At 52.3% G+C, this 20,725-nt stretch overlaps 2 protein-coding genes across 51 annotated transcripts; both read right to left on the bottom strand.

The window, feature by feature from the left end:
- MBD1 (methyl-CpG binding domain protein 1) lies at positions 1-13,738 on the bottom strand. Of its 50 annotated transcripts, XM_063076918.1 has the most exons (18): positions 13,587-13,738; positions 12,020-12,154; positions 9,162-9,276; positions 8,902-9,068; positions 8,733-8,815; positions 8,469-8,509; positions 7,941-8,087; positions 7,713-7,841; positions 7,500-7,574; positions 7,266-7,382; positions 7,114-7,182; positions 6,294-6,461; positions 5,676-5,975; positions 5,445-5,582; positions 4,948-5,079; positions 4,801-4,862; positions 1,620-1,780; positions 1-126 (listed from the first exon to the last, which is right to left on the bottom strand). In XM_063076918.1, exons 2-18 carry the CDS (start codon positions 12,127-12,129, stop codon positions 110-112), a joined length of 2,031 nt encoding a protein of 676 aa, XP_062932988.1. In that variant the 5' UTR covers positions 12,130-12,154; positions 13,587-13,738; the 3' UTR covers positions 1-109. The 50 variants fall into 50 exon arrangements, with proteins under 50 accessions (XP_062932988.1, XP_062932995.1, XP_062933008.1 ...); XM_063076925.1 differs by lacking the exon at positions 1,620-1,780; XM_063076917.1 differs by lacking the exon at positions 1-126 and having other exon boundaries at positions 1,128-1,780.
- A 1,038-nt stretch (positions 13,739-14,776) lies between these two features.
- Positions 14,777-20,311, bottom strand: CXXC1 (CXXC finger protein 1). Its single transcript, XM_063077089.1, has 15 exons — positions 20,192-20,311; positions 19,205-19,323; positions 19,003-19,103; positions 18,477-18,712; positions 18,209-18,385; positions 17,785-17,811; positions 17,462-17,707; positions 17,186-17,293; positions 16,830-17,014; positions 16,329-16,536; positions 16,140-16,250; positions 15,951-16,000; positions 15,710-15,806; positions 15,276-15,428; positions 14,777-15,193 (listed from the first exon to the last, which is right to left on the bottom strand). Exons 1-15 carry the CDS (start codon positions 20,192-20,194, stop codon positions 15,047-15,049), a joined length of 1,968 nt encoding a protein of 655 aa, XP_062933159.1. The 5' UTR covers positions 20,195-20,311; the 3' UTR covers positions 14,777-15,046.
- Positions 20,312-20,725: the final 414 nt, after the last annotated feature.

Below are 20,725 nucleotides of genomic sequence, written 5' to 3' on the forward strand. Positions count from 1 at the left end.
TTTCCTTTAATAATCTCTTTTAATAATTCTCTCTCATTTTGTCTCTTTTCCTCCTATAATGCTTCTTCTTTCAATTGCAGTTCGGTAAAATACTCATTTTCATTTACTGCTAAGAGTTTACGTAGCCTGAAACAAACAAAAAAGAAAGAAATTAGACGGTCGTCTCGGTTCTCTAGACGGTGTCCTGAGGGGCGGTTCTTTGATCTTCGAGTCCCACAGGCGTCTGGCCCGTCTGTAGATTTGGGCAGAACCACCCCCTACCCCACACCCTTGGGAAAGAAGGGAGACAGTGAAAACCTCAGCCCGGGGCAGGATTTAGGAAAAGGCAGAGATTTGGAGCTGCCCGTCGGGCATTCCCGAGGTTGAGCAGCCCAGAGGCTCTCGCGGAGTGAGTTCTCGGAGGCGACGGGGGAAGCCGACCCTTGGCCACAGCCGGCTGCCCTCAGACGTCCCTGCGTTGGTCCTGAGCTCGTCGTGCCGCGCTCTCACCCTGGGCGAGCCCCTTAATTTAACTCTGGTTTTGCCTGTTTTTCCACAACTTGAAGAGGGGTAGCCGGCTTCGCTTTGGGCCCGACCCAGAGTCAGGCGTTTGCGTAAGGCAGAGGCCACGCCCCTGGGCGGCCAGGCCAGGAGTGAGCAGTGACTCCAGAGCTCTGGCGGGATGGCCGCGGTCGGGAAGGGCGGGTTCTCTCGCCCCCGCGCCCCCTGGCGGGCCCATCAGGAGGTTGGAGGGGTCGAACCGGGTGCCAAGCAAGGTGAGCCTCTCAGCCTTCAGCCAACGCCCTCCGAAGCCTAGAGAAGTGATTCGCCCAAGGTCTTTCCACATAACTGACCTTGATCTTTGCCACCCACTATCCCAGTTTCTCAGCGACAGTCAACACTGTTACCACCAAGACATTCCCAAAAGAAACACTAAGCATATAAATCAGTATATGGGACAATAGAAATCATTTTAAAATGACTTTAAAATAGAACAGCTTAGAGATAGAAACTATTTAAATTATTTCCAATTCCTACCTTGCCCCAGGTTCACAAATGGGCTGTCTGCTGACAGTTTAATTCTATATTTTCAGCATTAAATTCCATGATAAAGTTGGAAATCCATTCACCATTTGTAATACATATTGATGCATTTAATAAAATTGCATGAACCATATATTTTTCATTTCTGTATCCCAGTTTTAAGTACAGTGCCTACCATGAGCTAGGTTCTCAATACTTGAGTGAACGACACAAAAATAGCCGAGACCAGTAAGTTTTTTCTGGGTGGGCTTGACAGAATTTCTGTACTTGCTGAGGTCACCATGAAATCCATGGTCTTCAGCTTTGCATTTTCAGCAACGTAGTTTTATCAAGTTATCCTCAGGTGAGTAGTGAGACCCTTGGGAGCTGATTCATGGCAGGGTGGCTTTGTAATATGTCACCTTGGCTAGGCTATGGTTCCCAAACTCCCTTGCCTGTATGCTTCCAGTTAGGATGGGCCCACAAGAGGCATTTTGCCTGATAATTGGAGGGCAGAAGTGAAGCAGCAGCATATTGTTTTTACACTCGCAAGGTTGGTGCAGGGGCACCAGGCGCTGTTGCTGGTTGCACATGTTGTCATTTATCTGCTGGCTCACCTCGTTGGTGTGAGGCAGCAGTTAGGCCTGCAGCCAGGCCTGCAGCTGCTCCACCTTCCCCGGGATCTTCCTTCAGCTTCTCTAATTCCTGGGCCAGATGCTTATTTAACTCTGTGAGGAAGGGCACCAGCTTCTTCTGCAGGACACCCACATCACCGAAGCTGGAGGTGGTGAGAGACTGACATGGGTTCCAGGCCATCCTCGTGGGTTCCAGCTCGTGCTCGTGGGCTCCAATGTGTCCTTGGTCTCCCACACTTTACATCCATCTTCCCTTCCCGACTGCCTGCCCTGCAGACTTCAAGCTCCAGCATTAGATGCAAAGACAACAGCCTTACAGAGACTGTTTAACCAGCTCCCACAATTGCATAAGGTCAAATCTCTATAATAAATCCCTTAAAATGCATTTATACTGCTCTTTTAATTGTACCCTGACTAATACACATGGTAATCAGACTCTTAACTCATATGAGTCAGAATGCCAATCAAATACATTTCCCTTGGAACATCACTAAGTTACCAGAATACCAGGGTTGGATGGTTGGATCCTGGGGGGACAGAGCATTATCATAATCTTGACTAGGGCTGAACAAGGTAAGGCAGGACAAAGAAAGGGCAGAGAAGAGTGGCAGAGAGCTGTACAGTATGAGTTAGAATTGGGAAATGGCTAATTCGCATCTAAATACCTAAAGCTGAAGGGCTGGGACAAAGGTAAGGCAAGGGAGGCACACAGGATACAAAACTTAAGGAGGCACTCACTCAGTCCCGACCCTGTAAAGCTGGCCAAGTAAAAAATTACAGGCCTAATTTTCTTGGCACTTTATGAATGAAGTCTTGGAGAGACTGAGTGAGGTAAGGCTGAGCCAAGACTGGTCCTTGAACAGGACTCAAAGGAGGAATTTAGCCTCCCAATGGACACTCAGGCTGAGAGCAGGAACCAAGCACAAAGATCATCAGAGGGCAGGAGATGAATATTATCAGCAAAGATGAAACAAGCTGGCAGCTTTAGTTCCCAAAGACTCCTTTGGCTGAGGAGGGGGACTAAGGGTAACAAGCAAAATGGTCAGGATCCAACAGGGAGGAATACCCCTTAGGACCTTGGTCCTGCAGAGAACCCAGATCCTGGATAAACAGATGCTGACAACACGGTGACTGTATCCACTTACTGCCCTGGCACTCCCTAAACCATGCTAGAGGCAGGAGCGTAAGGAATTTATTTTAGTATTTATAGTAACCCACTGTGTGTTTTCAAGATCACTGAAAACTCCTTTTACTACAATATTACACATTATTGCATATAGAATTACAGTTTACAGTTTAGTGGCTTAAAGAACAAGGTCGTTTACAGCCTCAATTCTATTCTAGGCTCTACTAACACTAGCTATTTGCATTGGGAAAGTTAATCTCTTTTGAGTCTCAGTTTTCTCATCTGCAAAAATGCGCAAAATCAATGTCTTCCTAAAAAGACTTTATTATGTGGATTAAATAAATTGGATCCATAGGAGGAACTCACCAAACAGCAGTTCCTTTCCTTTCCTCTCATTTATTCACATTACATTTTCAATGCTGCCTCCCTGAGGAAATGTTGAGAGACACTGCCAGGTCTCATCCAGAAGCCACTTAAAATGATTTATGAAGATGGCTTGTTTAGGTTGTTTGGTGGTGGCTTTAATTATATCCCCTTTCCCCACCCCAGGTCTCCCACCCCTAACATCCAACTTCTTTTCACACTCAGGCTCTCAGGGAGGAGCAGAGGTACAAACTTTCTACTCTGACTTCCTCTTCCTTTCCGCTTACTTCTGTAAGCTCAAAGAACTGAGTTGACCTCCTCCTCCGGTTTGGGGCTAGGTTTTCATCCTAGGGTTGGTGCTGACAAAAGCCTTGACAACCAATCTATGGTCCAGCCCTAGTAGATCAGTGTTGTCTCTCATAAAGCCGGTCTGCAAATATCACTTCGAATCCTACAGTCTGCAGAAGCCTCCAGTCTACTGCTTTCTAGCTCCAGGTTTTTTAAGGTCCTTGGACCTAGAGAAGAAGGAGCAGGTCTGCATGTTGAATGAGGTTTGCTCTGTGCAAAATGGAGCATCACAAAACCATTTCCTCCTATTCCACGTCCTCCATCCACTTCCCCTTAATTTTCTTTCCTCTCTTCTAAAAACCACCATTACAGACAGCATAGCACCTTCTCTGTTAACATGTATTGTTTCCAGTTAGATTATAAGCTCCCTGAATGTAGGGATACTGTGTCCCCTTAAGGGTAAGTCTTACAGAGCTCACTGTATTCATTGCTGTGTCTCCCACACTGCTGTGCATCCAGCAGGGGAAAAATAAGTACCTCTGTAATCACCCAAGTACAGCTGGAAGAGTTTCTGTCTGTTGGAAATGGTTTGTAGAAACAAAGAAATCCAGGTGCTTAGGCCACAGTTGTTGCTTGTGTCTGGGGTTCTGTGCAGGGCCTGTCAACATTCTGCAGGAGCCAGAATTCCCCTGTCCTGTTCTCACCATCCCAGTCCTTACAGGCACCTACCCATCATCCTATTGTCTGGCCTATGGGGACAGTTCTGTGTAGCCGCTGAAACAGTTAATAACCTTAACAGGCTCAGGAAAGTCTCAAGAGACCCAACTTGAACCCATCCACAAAAGCTGGTCTTGGAGGAGCAAGATGAGCCGGAGGTCACATAGCTATGTGTGGACCCAGATTTCCCACACAACCCACTGCCCAGCCCAGCCCAGCACCACTTCTGTGATACACACTCCCCATCACCAGGGGACAGCCCACTCTAAGGTGATTTCTTGGAGACTTCAAAGGCCTTCATGACCCCAAATGATTGTTTTCTGAATAAGAATTTATATATTGTCTGACATCTGCAGGCTATTCTTAGGGAGATGGGGACCAGACACTCCTTATCTTTCTTTTTAACTCTTATCGCAGGGCATTGAGTCCCCTGCCCCACCGCTTCCCTGCCCCCGGCAGAGCCCTGACCTGGAATGCTATTGGGCTGGGTCTCAGGAGAAATCTCTATGGTCCTGAATACACCCCCTCACTGATCATAGTCAGCACAGTGGGTGCGGGACCTCTACCTACCACTGTACCATGCCAAATTGCCAGCTGGACTTTCAAAACTCAGGGCCCACATCTGGTGGGCTCCCACCCATTCCCCACCCCTCACTGTGCGGGGCACACCTTGGCAACCAGACTGCTGTGTCCCGGAAGCGGGTTCCACCCAGGCTGAAAATCTCCGTGATCTAGGGAAGAATTAACATCATGGGTCATCAGGACCGGTGAGGCTAAGGCAGGGCAGGGCAGGGTGGGACATCCCCTAGCACTGACCACAGGCGTGCCAGCCCCTCCTGCCTCCTCCTCTGGGGCCGATTCAGAGGCAGCGTCATCCTTGTTCTCCTTCTTATCCTCCTCAGGGTCAGGTGGCTCTTGCTTCACAGGTGGCAGGCCTGGGTCTACTGCCTGGGAGAAGTGGGGAACATGCAGCAGTTAGAAGGGCAGGGTCGGCCTGTGGGAAATCACTATCAGCCAACAACTGTACTCACAAATCTCTATCAGCACAGTCACTGTGCTCACAAATCTCAGTTACATCAGTTTAGCACAGATGCTATCTCTCTGCCTACAAACCTTCCCAATTCCCATTCCTCACTCATCTCCATTTTTCTGTTAGCTGGGCAGCAAAGCGGGCAAAGCTAGTTGCCTGTGGAGGGTGGGGTGTCTGTTAGACAGGCAGGGAAACTGCGGAAAGGTTGCAATCAGCACACCTATCACTCTGCTTACAGACCACCCCATTATGGCACCAACAGGACACCCATTACTGCCCCCACCTTGCTAGGGCAGCCAGGCAGCAATACAGGAGAAGTCAGGATGGCTGTGCCCGGTGTCCACTCTTCCAGGGCATCCGCCTTCTCTTGCTTCACCTGGGGTAAGGCCACAACCCAACTCAGGCCAGAGCACTGGGCCTCCTGCGTGAGGGAGGATTGCAGCAGACTTGGTCTCAGCTCCCTGGCACAAGGCTGGGTGGGGCTGGGAAGAGCAGGATAAGGTGGGGCCCTCACCTGCAATAGGGCTTCTTTGGAAGATGCAGCAGGGCCTGGCACCTGCACAGGACTACTTGCGCCCTCCCGTAAAAACACAAGGTCGGTGCCAGGTGGGGGCAGCACAAAGCCACCACCTGCTTCCTGTTTCATTGGAGCCTTGGCACAGCCTGGTCGGGTTGTGCGTGTAGCCAAGGGGGGCTTCAGGGTGGGGCCCAGATGGGGCCGTCGAGCAGAGCCAGGCCTCTTTCGACGAGGGCAAGGTGGGGGTGATCCTGCCCCATCTTCGGACTCTGAACAGACACTGGGCAGCAGCCGCTTCTGTGAGGAAAGAGGGGGTGCTATGGCTGCCTGGTGCCATAACTGACCACACCTTGCCCTGCACAACATGACTGCTAACCTCCCACTAGTCCCAGCACAGAATCTGCTTACATATGAGCCCTTCATCATTGAGCCTGCTAGTCTCCCATGAGCAATGCCAGTGCCACCTATGTTCATTTACCCCAGTGCAATGTCTACTAATCCTTGGCCAAAGCCACTGCCCTGCCCACCCACCTACCAGGTTTGCCCACCACTCCCAGGCACTGGGGCACCTAACCCAACCTATCCCGTCCACCTGACCCTTCCTGTCCCACCCACCATGGCAAACTGCAGGCACTGGCGCCAACGACACTTCTGGCGCTTCTGGTTGCTGCCCCCGAATTTGGGCTTGTCGCAGCAGAAGTCGCAGCGGCCACAGTCCGTCCGCCGTAGGCAGGCTGCACAGTCCCCGCACTTGCGGTTCTGCCGGCGGTTCGTGTAGGGCTGCTGGGGTGAGGGGAATGGGTGGTGCTGTCACTAGGACTAGGAGAGGCTACCTTTAACACCTACTCCATGGCTGGTCCTGAGCTCCTCTAGCCCCATTGGAGGGGGTGAGTTGCACACTAGTCAGCCTCTTGACACCTAACTGGTCACACCTCAGTGTTTGCTAGTTCAACATTGGCCACTATCACTGTGTTGGCTGGCCCTCAATACTATTAGGACTGTGGCTGCTCTATTATAGTATCCATCAGTCTACCTGCCAGTCCTGAACTAGCTACCAAGACAATATCTTTGATCCTCATCTCCAGTAGGATTTTGCTGGCCCTCAATTAGCTCCTACTACTGCACCTGCTTTGTCTGCTCATCCTACGTGAAGCCCAGCCCGTGCTGCCTGCTCCTCTGTTAGCCCATTGTTTTGTCTGCTACTCACGTATTAGCCACCAGACATTAGGCACTGGTGTACCTGACATTAGGCACTGTCATTGCATCTGCTGATCCCACATTAGTTCTTCTCCTGTTATCTGCTCATCCCATCCAAGTACCCATTACAAGTGCCTTACTACTCCCCTATTAGGCCCATTACAGCATCTGCTTCTTTGGGGCTAACCAAGGGTTCTGAGAGGGTCTACGTTTATCCAGGTAGGGTGGAGCCACTCACTAGCTCGTCCTCGTCTACACAGTAATAGATGAACTCAGCAGGTGGCGAGGGGGCCAGGACTCTGGGGTGCTGCAGAGGCAAAGGGGGTGGGGTCAGGGCAGGTACTGGGTAAGATTAGGGCTGTGCCTTCCCCCTGCCCACTGGGGCCTCACCAGCTCTGTGGGCTCTGGGGGCTGTGATGGGGGAAGCGGAGGCAGTGGCTGAGCTCGGGGACGTCGTTGGGCAGCCATTTTGGAGTCACAGCCTCCCCTACGGCGACCATGTTTACCCTGGAAGAGATACAAAAGGGTGGTTTAGGCTTGGTAGCACCAGGCAGACAAAGAACCCCCTGGGAGTACAGAGATCATGCACAGGACAGGCAGGCAGAGGTGCGGTGGGACACTCACAGCAGGGGGAGCCACAGCCAGGGGAGGGCGTCGCTGACATCGCTGATGGCGGCGACGAAGTCGGCGAGCAAGGTGCTGGCACACGGGCAGGTAGATGAGCGTGGGGTGGGGGAGAAAAGAAGACATGAGGTGGGCAAGGCTAGGTTGAGAGGAAGCAGCGGTAGTGGCAACTTCAACAGCAAAATGAGCTCTGCCTGCTCTGGCCTGACTCACCCGTAGGCAGCGCCGCTGGACACATCTCCACTGACGCCTGAGACCAGGGCGGGGAGGGCGAAGGCAGACTTGGCAACGGCCACAGTCCTCTTGGGTCTGACAGCCCCGGCACACTCCGCACCCTCGGCTCTGTGGGGGGGACGGGCAGAGGCATTGATGCATGGGGCCAGGGCCATAAGCGCCAGGGACTTTGGTGAGCTTTGGGACCACCCCACCTACCCAACTCACCCTTTCCACAATCCGGAGGCAGCGTCTCCGCTCACACTTGCAGAATAGCCCCGAGGCTACATCACGGGGCAGCTGCAGCAGGCAGGTGGGGCAGGCCCCACAGTCTTCAGTTACCTGGCAGGCTGCACACTCTCCACAGCCCACACGCTGCCATTAATGGGTGGGGCAAGGTCACAGGCCTGGTCAGAGTGGCTCCAGAAGCACTGCCCCTCCTGTGTCTGCTGACCCTACATCAGTACCCATCACCACATCTGCTAGTCCCCCACTAGCCTAATCACTGTATCTAATAATTACTGGTTAGCAGCCATCACTGAGACCATTACTATGACAGCTAGTCCTCTGTGAACTTCATCACCGTGTCTAACGACACCCTATTAATTCCCATTATCGTGTCTGGTGACCCATGGCTAGCTCTATGAAATGATTCTGACACCCTGTGGACCCATCGCCATTCCTGCAGACCCTCTACCAGCCCCATCACATCTGCTTCCACTGCGGGGTTGTGAGGAGGAAGCAGGTTGTGCTTACCTTAAACATCCTCTGCTCCCGGTTGAAGGCAATTCTCTGTGCTGGAGGGAGGGAGAGAGAAAGAGAGAAGTAAAAAGGGAGAAAGAGACACCTGACCTCACCCACTGCCTCTGCCCTGACTCCCACTGTTCACCCTCTACCTAGGCCTGATACTTCCAATATCCAACCTCTACGCACAATGGTAGCCTCTGTCCTGACAGCCACCATTCAATCCCCAGCCTAGCCTGACACAGGGCCTGCCCCATCCCCTAGAAAGCCACTTACCTCGGCAGTCCTTGCACAATGTCTTGAGCCGCTGCCTTCGGGTACCATCGCCTGAGAAGCTGATTCCACAGTTCTCACAGCACCTGGGATAACAAAGACAGGTGTGGGGCCCTGAAAGCACCCTAATCACAACCCTCACCCATTTGGCTCACCTTAGGCCAACACTCACCTAGGCTCAGGGAATGAAGCTGGAGCTGTGTCAGTGTCAGCTTTGGTATCATCCCCCGGCGCATCCTTCTTGACCTCACCCTTCTGGGATCCAACCTGACGTTTCCGTGTCTTGGCTGGCCTCGAAGGCTTCTTTCGCTTCTTGCTGGGGACGACCAAGGAATGGGCCTAGAGATGAGTGTGAGGACAGTAGAAATTGTGGGTCAGTGGGTGTTAGATGACACAGCCACCTCTGCCTGGGCACCCCACATCATGAAATACCTTTGGGGCTGGATAGCACAAGATGCCTTGTTTGAAGTCAAAGAGAGTGAGGTCACACGCAGGGCCCAGGTACCGGGTCAACTCAACTTTGCTTCGGATCTTGTCTCCTGTGGGGCTGGGATGGGCCAGGATGGGTTGGCACCCAAGTAAAGCCAATGCCATTCCACCCACACAACCCTCCCACAAGGCTGGTGGGATATGGGAGGCAGCCTGGAATCTGCCTGTGAACCCTGCCCAGGCCCCAGCCTAACTAACCCTAATTAACAGGCACATAAAACATGAATATAAATACTATCATGTATACAAGTATCAATAAATAACATAAGCGTAAATAAACACAAATGTATTTACAATGCATAACATTGGTGATATTGAAAATACTTTATGTAAGTAAAAATAAACTCAAGTAGGAACACGGATATATTAAAAAACATGTAAACACATTAGCATTGCATACCAAATACATAATCAAGTAAAAAAAAAGATAACACAAATGTTTTAAAAACATATAAATAAATGCAAATACATACAAAATAAAGCATATGCAACTGATGTTGGGAGACAACACTCCTAGGGTCTTTTGGATTTCTGCTTGTTTTGCAAGAGAGATGCTGATTGTCCTTTGTAATAAACTATCTTTTCAAGGATGTTGGTAAAGCAAACAACCTTGGAAGATAAGAGATAGTTTCTCCTTCCAGAGCAAATAAAATATTTAATTCCCTAAACTCAGAGTTCCTTTCCTATAATACAACTCACTGAGTGTGTAGGTGATATTTAGCCCTCTTCACATTACCCTATTGGAATTGGGATTTGGGGAACTGGCACAAAAATGATGACTCAGTATTTCCCTCCTCATACACAGGGGATATATTCCAAGACTCCCAGTGGACACCTGAAATTTCAGATAGTACTGAATGCATATACTATGTTTTTTCGATCTGATAACCAAGATGGCTATTAAGTGACTACGGGCAGGTAGCACATACAGTGTGGATACGCTAGATGATTCACAATCCAAGCACAAGAGTGTGTGAGATTTCATCATACTACTCAGAATGGCATGCAATTTAAAACTTATGAATTGTTTATTTCTGGAATTTTCCATGTAATATTTTTGAACCACGGCCGACAGGGGGTAACAAATTGCAGAAAGCAAACCCGCAAATAAGAGAGTACTACTGTATTCCAGATCCTGCTACTGCTGTGACTAATAAACTATTTTCATCTCTGACTCAGGAATCTCATATCTCCAATAAGCATCCAAAAAACTGTGACAAACTTACTTGCTATCTTGTCCTAATTAGGGTAAAATCTCATATCCTTTATAACTCCTGACAACTGCACTTATATTTGTAAGTTTTAAAAGTTTTATACAAGTATGTAAATATAGGAAAAAATTGCAACTGAATATAAACAAAAAGGTAATTGCATTTGTAATTTTACTATATCCACCTAGGAAAATTACAACTTAGGTACAAAAAAAAAGTGAGGAAGGAAAAAGTGAGGAAGAGTGTAGGAAATCTAAAAACCACATCATTAATATATCCTAAAATACATGTAAATGTTTCTAAACACCTACATTTATGTATTTACAGTCAATTCTCACTATTCATGGTAGTTATGTTCTATAAAGTCGCCATGAATCCTGAATTAGTAAATATAGAGCCATTGCTCATAGGAGAAATACAGGGTTAGGTTCCTGTGAGCCTCTGGTCATAACATTTTCATCAACCAATCAATATACAACCTGTTTTATGTGTGTTTCTGTTTAAAGACACCTTACTTAATATACATTTCTCACAAATGATTAATTGCATAGTCTCTGAACGATTCAAAGCCAGGGGCTTTGGAGGTTGTTTGCATTACATAGGTTCATTTGCAAATGTTCTTGTAAAACAAGCTAGGCTCACTGGCATTGAAAACCTACTCTTCTATATAACCCTTTTCCTGTATAACACTTAGTAGGTATTTTTAAAAGTCTTCTGCAGATTCCTGATCTGCAGAACCTGCACTGCATGCACATTTAACATTTTTCACGCCGTATCACCTTTTGAAATGTGCAAGCCAGCCAGCACTAGCTGAGATTGGTTTAATATTTTCCTAACCCTGGATAACATGTCTTTGGCTTTTCTCATAACAATGCTGTCCTCTATGCTTTATCGGTCATCATTTCACGGATCAACACATTTAGCTGCTTTCCTGTCTTTTCCTTAGATTCATCAAGTACTACAGATGTTACTTTTTGTACTTTCCAGAGCAGCTTCACATACACACTGGCAAATTTCCTCTTCTTTTTCTGGATGTACCATACTTTTGATTCATAACACTGAACTCACAGCCAACGGCATTGTAACTCATGCCTGAAGAAGCTTATCTAACAGGTATTTTCTCCGTAAGGCACATCACAGCCTTCTTGCACTCAGAATACTACACACCACTTCAGCAATACACTTGGGGGCAACTTTAAACAGCAAAATCACCAACAAAAAGCACAAACATGGGAAAACCGTGGCACTAAATAGACCAGGAAAAGGAGACTTGTTTACAGTACGAAAGCTAAAACAGAAAGGTCTTGTTCAACCTCAGCTGGGAATCCATGCATTGGGTGACTGAAATTTTTCATTTCTCTATGAATGTCTGCAAATAACTATGAAAACACCACAACTATTGACTTTGGAGTTACCAATAAATTTTACTAAGTAGATGAATTTGCAAATATGAAATCTGTGAACAATGAGAATTAACTGCATGTGCGTGATTTTAACTCTACCCATAAGTTTAACCACACCCTCTGATTTCACCCTGCCCCTAACCAGGCTCAGCCCCACCCACGACTCTGCCCACAACCCACCCAGTACCTCTGGTAATAGGTGTCTGAGCGCCCGCAGGTGGCCCCTGACTTGCGAAAGACCTCTCGGCGCTTCCAGCCAGGGCCCAGGGCTGGGCAGTCCAGCCAGTCCTCAGCCATGGAAGCAATGGGAAGGAGCAGCAGCCTGCAAAGTGCGGGGAGAGGGGTATGGGGCAAACTGAGGCTCTAAGAAGGGACAAACTATGCCACAGGTGACACAAATCACTGTTACCCATTACTGCTCTCCCAAGATCTAGGATCTGTCATAGGTAACCAGCTCATATATGGAAGAAACCCCCCTTGCATTTCCACCCCATTCTTCACTGTCCTGGGCCCAGGAACTCCTCATTCCTTCCCCTTCTTGACCTGGTAGCCTCCACTGCTCCTAACCCTCAACCCAAGTGTCCCCGTTCCTTACTGTCAGTGTCCTGATTCTCTCTTTCTCCCCATCCTCAGACAAAGAGCCCATCATCTCTTGCCATTGCCAACCCTGGAATGTTTCATTCTTTCCCCTCATTCTTTCCTGTCCTTGGTACAGGAAACATTTCCTGTCTTTTACCTAAGAGTCCCTATTCTTTGCCTTTGTCACCATAAGACTTCCATACTCCCCATCCTCAACCTGAGAGAACCCATTCCTCCCATCCTCAGCCCAAGAGGCCTCCATTCCTCTTGCCTTCAGTACTCTACTTCAGTGTTCTGCCCTTCCATTCCTCTACTCCCTTCCTTGAGCCAGGAGTTCCCAATTTCTCTCCTTCAGGTTTAACCATCACATTCCTTCCCTGTCTGATGTCCTCTTATCCTGCTCCCTCAGTGTTATGACTTCAACTTCCTCTGCGTCCTCTGTGAGAGCCCCCAACTCCTCCATATCCTTGGCCTGGACAGCTCCTCATTCCTTAGCCTAGAAGCCTCCTATTCCCCTACTTCTCAGCCCGAGTACTCCCCTTATTTTCCCTCTCCCTCAGTGTTCTCACCCACAATTCCTCCTCCATCTCAGCTCCAAAACTTCCCTATTCCTCTCCCCTACAGCCAAAAAGTTCCCCACTCCTCTCTTTTTCTCTCATAAGCCTTTATTTCTCCCCTCAGCCTTCTAAATCCCACCCCCAACCATTCCTCTCCGTTCTTGTCCCAGGATCATGCCATCCATAACTGTCAGCGTTCTGACCCCCTGTTTTCTCCTCGTCTTCCATATGATCGCCCTGTACCTCCCTTTATGGATTCCGACACCGCATTTCTCCCTGTCATCAGCCTGAGGGCCCCGCATTTCTCCCTCTCAGTGTTCTGAACCCCTATTTCCCTCTTCCTGAGAGGTCCCGATGTCTCCCCTCAGCGTTCTGCTTTCCCCGATTCCTCTGTCCTCGTCCTAGGATTCCCACACTCCCACCTGTCAGAGTTCTGAGCCCTACTCCTCGTCTTCCGCCTAAATTCCCCCAACCCTCCCTTTCAATATTCTGACGCCGCCATTCCTCCCCTTCATCGGCCTGAGGGCCCTTCATTCTTCCCCGTCACCGATGTGAACCTCAATTCCTCCCCATCCTTCGCTTGAGCGATCTCCACTTCCACTCCCACGGCTGTCTTACCAGCTTGGCACCAGGACAGTAGCTTCCGCCGCTCTAGGATCGGGGACCCATGGCGAGGGTCCCTACTTCACCTCCCGCCTTGCCCTACTCTTCTTCCTCCTCCACAGTCGACTCCTCTCAAGCGCTAGCTGTCGCCTCCGCTGCCGTTGGTTGCTCCCGGAACCGGAAATCCGCTGCCTGCCTCTCGGGCTCCGCCTCCGGCGAAACCCCTGCGCGCTAATGCCTCGACGGCGCGTGCCCGTAGTGGGGCGGTTCCTGCACCTGCGTGCTGACATCCCACAGCGTCGCGCCCTTTGCCGGGGATCTATTGCGCCTGCGCGCTAAGTTCCACGCGCCCCTCGCGAACCGTCACGGACCTGCAGCGCCTGCGCTCTTCGTTCCTCCAGCCGGCACGTCCTGCCCACGCTGCGCAAGAGCCTGCGCCCTCTAGTCCCAACCCAAGGGGGCGTGACAGTAGGGGTTACGCCTGCGCTCTCTGTCCCCTCTGGCCCTTCGACGAAGAAACCGGCAGCGGCGGCGAAGGCTCGGGTTGCGCCTGCGCATTCCCTTTTCCAGCCGACCCTCTTCTCTCACCTCTCCCCTAGGTCGCGCCAGTGCTCTCAGGTCCCTCTTTACATCTCCCCCAGGGCCATTGTGTCCTGCTCTCTCCTCCCCGCTGATCAGTTGCGGGAGGGTGGAGGCAACGAGTTCCGCGGCGCGCAGGCCCCAGCGCCTTCGTTAGGAACTGGGGAAGGGGGCGGTGCCGCGCTGCAGGTAAACAGAGGACAGGCATGGAGTGAGTGTGTGTCCACTCCCCAAAGGCCAAGCTGTGCCGCGACTAAGAGAGGGGATGGGGTGGGATTCCCAGCACACAGAGTGGACTCGTGTTTTATGCGTGTCCCAAAACTGGGGTTTGCATCCATCGCTGAATATGCCTCTGGTCTGGAGGATATTAACACTCAAACAGGAGTGGTAAATCAGCTACACACTGAATGAGTGCTGGCGCTATGCCCACTCCCAAAACGAGAGGCTGAGAATATTGGTCATTGGGCTGTCCCTTGACAAGTCCCCACAGCCCACAAGAGCACAGAGTGGGTACCAAGTGTATACTCAGCCTACACTGCAGCCCCTCCTGAGGCCAGGTGTGTCCAGGGCTTTGGGAACACAGTTGCTACTGCAGCAAGTCTGGAGACCATCAGGAGTTATCTTCCTTGGTTCTTCAAACTTTTATTAACAAAACCCAGGGAGGGGGGGGAGGCAAGGTGAGTAGACTCCACAGCCCAGGCACAGAAAACGGAGAGACAAGGACAGAGGGAAATTCTGAGACCCTTTGGTAAGGGCAGATGGGCAGTCAAATGGTGCATGGGCACAGGGAGAAACTCAGGGACAGTCAAAGAAACAGATGAATGGAGGACTGGACACGTGGGATGCACGACAGTTCCCCCATCTGGAATGCAGGGAGGGTTCTGGACCCATGAGGCTCAGCGGTCAGCACTGGAGCGCAGGTCGGTAGTGAGTGGGTCGTGCTGTATTGTTTGGTGCAGCATCAGTGCCAGTAATCCTGCTCGGTTTGTCATGGCTGTGCGAACATTGCGCTCCTGCTCAAACAGCTCATCCAGCTTGTACCACTGCCAAGGGAGTGGAAGGAGCCATGAGAAGTGGCACCTGAAGGCCCACCTGACCCTGGCCACATCCAGCATCAAAACCTACCACACGCACGCGCTCCAAGTCCACTTCGGCACGCCGCAGCTTCTCCCAGCAGTAATGGCGATTGCACTGGCGCTTGGGAAGGCGGCAGAAGTCACCTGTGAGCTCAAAGACATCACGTACAAGGGGGCACCCGCATACCTCATCGGCTGGCACCTGCAGGGAGACCAGGGGTGGGGATGAATAAGGTTGGCGAGGGAAGAGTCTAGAAACGGGCGCTTAGGGAGGAAGAAGGGAAGGAATGGAGAGTTCAGGGGAGGGTGAAGAAACATGGAAAAGGAGAGTGGAGGGTGATGCAGCAAGGAAAGTGAGAGGAATAGAAGTGGCTGGGTAAGGGAAAGGGAAGGAAGCAGGGCAGGTGAGGAAAAAAGGGATGAATGTGGGACAGTGAGGCAGGGAGGAAGGGCAGAATGGGGGGAGTTAAGAGAAAACCTTACTTTGGGGTCCCGTGAGTGCTCAGGGCATAGCACCTGGAGTCGCTTACAGTATGTTTTGCTCTGAGGATTGTAGACGTCACAGAAGAGTCGTGTGGCCCTGGGGTTTGGAGTAGAGAGAGGGGATGGAGACAGAGAAGGAAGAAGGCCAACCTATCCTTGCCCACGCCCCAGCTCCAGACACATTTCACTTCTGACCCCAGCCTCGACCCCCCTCCACTAACTGTGTGGCACCCTCACTCACCCTTCAATACGCGTGGGGTACATGGACCCAAAGGACGTCTGGCTCTCATACTGGAGGGATGAGCACAAATGGAAGGAACTGTGGATGTGTGCTGCATTCCCTCCCAAGACACCACCCAGACAGCAACTCTGTCCTGCGTGGCCCACTGACATTCCCACACTGTGCACCCCCTCAGGCTGACACCCTGACCTTGGCATAGCAGCGCTCCATGTGGCGCAAGGCAACACGTGGGTTGATAGGGTGCCCACAAGAGACGCAGAAGATTTGCAGGTCTGTGTCATCACTGTCACCCTCGTTGCTCTGTACGGAGTGGAAAAAAGATGAGGCCACATGGGACCAAGTACCAGGCCCTGCCGTGCTGGGCCCCTGCCTGCTCACCTCCTCATCCTCGCGCACAGCCTGCTGCTTGGCACGCACAATGATGGACTCAAGCTCGTGGAATCGGCGTTCCATTTCCTGGAGGCGGGTGCGGGCACTTTGCTGCTCACGGCGAATGCGTTCGAGCAGCTTCTTTCCATGCTCTTCAGCAATGCAGGGGCTCTGCTGCCATTGCTGGATGCGCTGGGGGAGGATCTCGTAGATGCGGCTGCAGGATGGCAGTGGGTGGGGTGCATGGCAGGGAACGTGGCAAGTAACAAGATGAGTGAGGTGACCAAAGGATGGCAAAATGGATTGGTGACTAAATGGTGAAAAAGTAAGTAAATAGGTGACTGAATGGTAGATGGATGGGTGGGTGGGTAGATAAACAGGTGGGCATTTGGTTGACCGAATGGTGGTGAATAGGTGACTAATTGGTAGACATGGAGGGCTCTGTTCATGCCTACCTTGTACTTCCTAACTCCCTTTAACAACCCCCCCGCCCCCCCTATAATGACTCACTTGGCTGCCAGCTTCATGCCACAGTCATCTGAGCAATACTTGGAGCCAGGCTGGGCAGGGCGCACACAGCCAGGCCCCAGGCACTGCGGTAGTGATGCAGGGTCCTTGGCATCAGTCCTCTCTGGGTGTTTCCATTTGTCCTTATGCTTCTGTTTCTGCCGGTGCCGCTTGTATCTCTCCTCTTTCTACAGGGCAAGACAAGTAAGGACAGGGTGGAAGCGAAGTCAGCCCCAGACCCCTGTATCCCCCTCCATTCCAGCACTTTCTGGCTCTTGCCCCATTTAGCCCCTGACCTCTTCCTCTCCCTCCCCACCCCATTCTCTCTCGTTCCACATCCATTTTGCCCTCTCCATCACCTTCTTCTCAGACTTCTTCTCCCGACGCTTCACGTGCTTCACTTTTACTGCCCTCTTCCGCAGTGCAGGGTCCAGGAATGGGGACTCTTCTGTGTCGCTCATCCAGGGCTGCAGGCAGGGCACACATTGACCCATCTGCCCCACTCATGACAATGCTACCACCTACTCATTGCCCAATCAGCCTTCCATATCCTCTGCCTCCTCTCTCCTCATTAGGGATTCTCTCTGCTTCTGTAACCTCCACCCTTCCACCATGAGATGCTAGTGCCTGCTCACCAGCCCATGGTCATCAAAGGCCCCTGCACAGAAGTCCTGGTACAGGTCGGGGTCCAGTGGTAGGTCCTCATCCGAGAGTGGCTCAGGTGTGGCTGTAGCCTCGGGTGGCTCCTTGATGGCTGATGATGCCACTACTCCCTCATCTTCACGGATGCGCCCCAGCTTCTGTGATGGCTGTGGCTGCTGTTGGGTGGGCAGTGGCCGGCGGGGCCTTGGCAGGGACTCTGAGGGTGTCACCGGCGAGAGCTGCGGGGCAGAATCTCAGGACTGGCCCTGACCGCCCTGCCCGCATGCCCCGCCCCGCCCTGGGGGGCTGGACTCACCGAGGAAGGGAAGTACTTGTACGATTCCTGTGCCGGCAGGAGGAAGGCCCAGGTCAGCCCCACGTGGATGGAGGGTGGCCTTGCCCTGGCCCCGCCCACCTAGCCTTGCCTTGCCTCCCCAGTTGCACCTGTCCCCCGATCCCTCACCACCAGGCCATGCTCAGCTCTGCCTGATCTGCCCTGACGTGCCTGACCACCTGAAAACAACTGGCCCCACCCTGCCCACCCAGGATTGTGGGGTCCTCCTGCCAACCCAGCACACCTGGTCATGCCCCATTCATCTGGACATGCCAGGTCCCTTCCCTGGATACAATTAGGCCCCACCCCACCTGGCCCATCCATGCCTAGCTTCAAGCAGCCCTTCTTGGACCCAACAGCCCTCCACCACCCCAACCTGACCTGGCCCAGCTCTGTCCTTGCTCACCCGGGCCCGTAGCTGGCACTGACGCAGTCGGCACTTCTGCCGGATCTTGTTTGGGCCCCCAAACTTCTTCATGTCCCGGCAAAAGTCACAGTGGCCACAGTCCTCAGTGCGTCGGCATGCCTCACACTCACCACACATGCGGGCTGACCTTTTAATCTGCTGCTGCTGCTGGTGATGCTGGAGGAAGATGCCCGGAAGAGATATCAACAACCCAAGGAGAGCCCAAGATAGGACCACTTTACCCATCCCAAACACTGCAGCCACTCACCTGGCTGGGTGTGGCTACCAAGGGCTGTGGAGACGATTTGTGGGGCGAAGCAGAGCCCCGAGCAAGCATGGCCCCAACCCCTGTCCCTGACCCTGCCCGGCGCTGCAGGTCCGGATCTGGGACAGGCCTCTTGCGCCCTCCACCCTCATCCCGGGGCTCACTGCCGTCCCGCTCATTGCTGTCTCGCTCCCGTGACTTCTTGTGCCGATAGCGAATTTCCAGTTTGGGGTCTTTCTCTGTGGGACAAAGGGTGAGGCCAAGGTGGGTTTGCATGGGGGGCTTGAGTGGTCCCAGACCCACTTTCTTCTTTTGCTTTCCCTTACTGTCCCACGTACTTGCTCTACTCCCTGGATCCAGGGCAGAGCTACCCCTTCCTGTGGGATCCTCTATTAATGCTCACAGTGGAGCCCCAATTCCAGCTCACCTCAGACCAGCAATCACTCTGCCCATGGACATAACGTAGCTACTCCCCATGACCCAACCTCCCAGCCTCACCTGCCTTCCCTGTGCACCCCACACCCCTTACCTCGGCACTCCCGACAGTACCACTCCCGTATGGCCTTGGCCATCTTCTCAGTGATGCGGATGCAGTCCCCATGAAACCACTCATTGCAGTTATCACACCCACTGCACAGGATGGAGCAGGTAGTGGAGAGGTGAGGGGCACGACCCATCAGCCTCACCCAACCTTGCCAGGTGTCAGTCCCACCCACCTCTCCCAGGCTCACATCATGAAGCAGTTGATGTCTGGTTTGCGGCAAATACAGTAGATGGGCGCATTCTCCCCATTCTCTGACTTGCTGTCCTCCCCAGTATCTGGAGGTTCTGGGTCTGAACCATCTCCCTCCTGTGGGACATCCCCATTATGGCTCCTTAAAAAACTCCCGTCATGTTGGCACATCCCCCAGTACAGCCCCATCACAGCTCAACGCAGATCCCCACTCAGCCCATAGACTTCTCATCATGGCTCTAAATCTTGCCATCGTGGCTCCCACAGACCCCCACCACTCTGTCAATATCCCTGTACTCTGCTTATAAATCTCCACCACTGTCCCAGCCCTCCCGTCACTCACCCCACGGAAACACTATCTACACTCCAGAACGGCTCATAACAAACCTCCACATATATTCACCACATATCGCCCCATCAGGGGTTTTCGCAGACACCACATGGTTTATTCCACAGACTTCCTATCACAGTTCCCGCAGATCCCCCGCTACTTACCCCACAGACCCCACCCCCAGCCACACCCCCGATCACGGCTGTCCAGGGATCCCTCGACACGGGCTCCTAATCACGGCTCACTACAGACTGCCCGATACGGCTCATTGCAGACCCTCTGCTCAAAGAGCCCCCATCAGTTTCTCACGGAACTGCCTCCGGAGTCACCACTAAACTTCCATTACGGAACCCCATAATGGTTCATCACAGAACTCCAAGACGGTTCTCCACAGTCCCCACGTTTGTCCTCACACTCCAGTCACGGCTCACCACAGGCCCCCCCCCCCATTCTGTCCGCAGACTCCAGTCACGGCCCACCACAGACCCCACGATTCTGTCCACACACTCCAGTCACGGCTCACCACAGACCCCCCCATCCTACCCAGGCTCCGGTTACGGCTCACCACAGACCCCCACGCGTCTGTGACAGATCCCACCATTACCAACTCCACCGACTTCTACCGCCGAACCCGTCCCCGCACCCCGTACTCACCATATCACCACTCTCGGCACACCCGCTCGCGAGTCCCGCCAGCGACCCGCAAAGCTGTATAGACCACTCGGCGGCGTCCGCAACGGTTGCAAAGGCGCCCGCTACTACTTCCGCTTCTGGTCGTGCCTCCCGGACACTGTACTCCTATTGCGCAGGCCCCGTGTGTCGGCTCCGCGGCAAACAAGTGGGTTGCTCGCCCGGAGATGCCAAATGTCCCTCAGGGGCCGCCATCTTGACCATCGAGTCCGTACGATGGCTGAGTCCGTACGTTCGCTGAAACATGGCCGCGCCAGTATCGCGGCTTTCCGAGGGCGCGGCCACCTTGTTGGTCGAGTCCGTACGGTGGCAGCTTGTGCTGCCTTGGCGTTAGAGGCAACATGGCAGCACCTACTGCGCGACTTCCACGCAGATGCCGTCATCTTGGAATCTGATTCCGTAAGTGGGCCGAGTCCATACGTTCCAGGTGACATATGGCGGCGTCCTAATCGCCGCTTCCTAAGGACGCCGCCATCTTGGCGGCCGATATCGTACATC

Source organism: Cynocephalus volans, chromosome 13 (assembly GCF_027409185.1).
Source record: "Cynocephalus volans isolate mCynVol1 chromosome 13, mCynVol1.pri, whole genome shotgun sequence".
Taxonomy (NCBI): domain Eukaryota; kingdom Metazoa; phylum Chordata; class Mammalia; order Dermoptera; family Cynocephalidae; genus Cynocephalus; species Cynocephalus volans.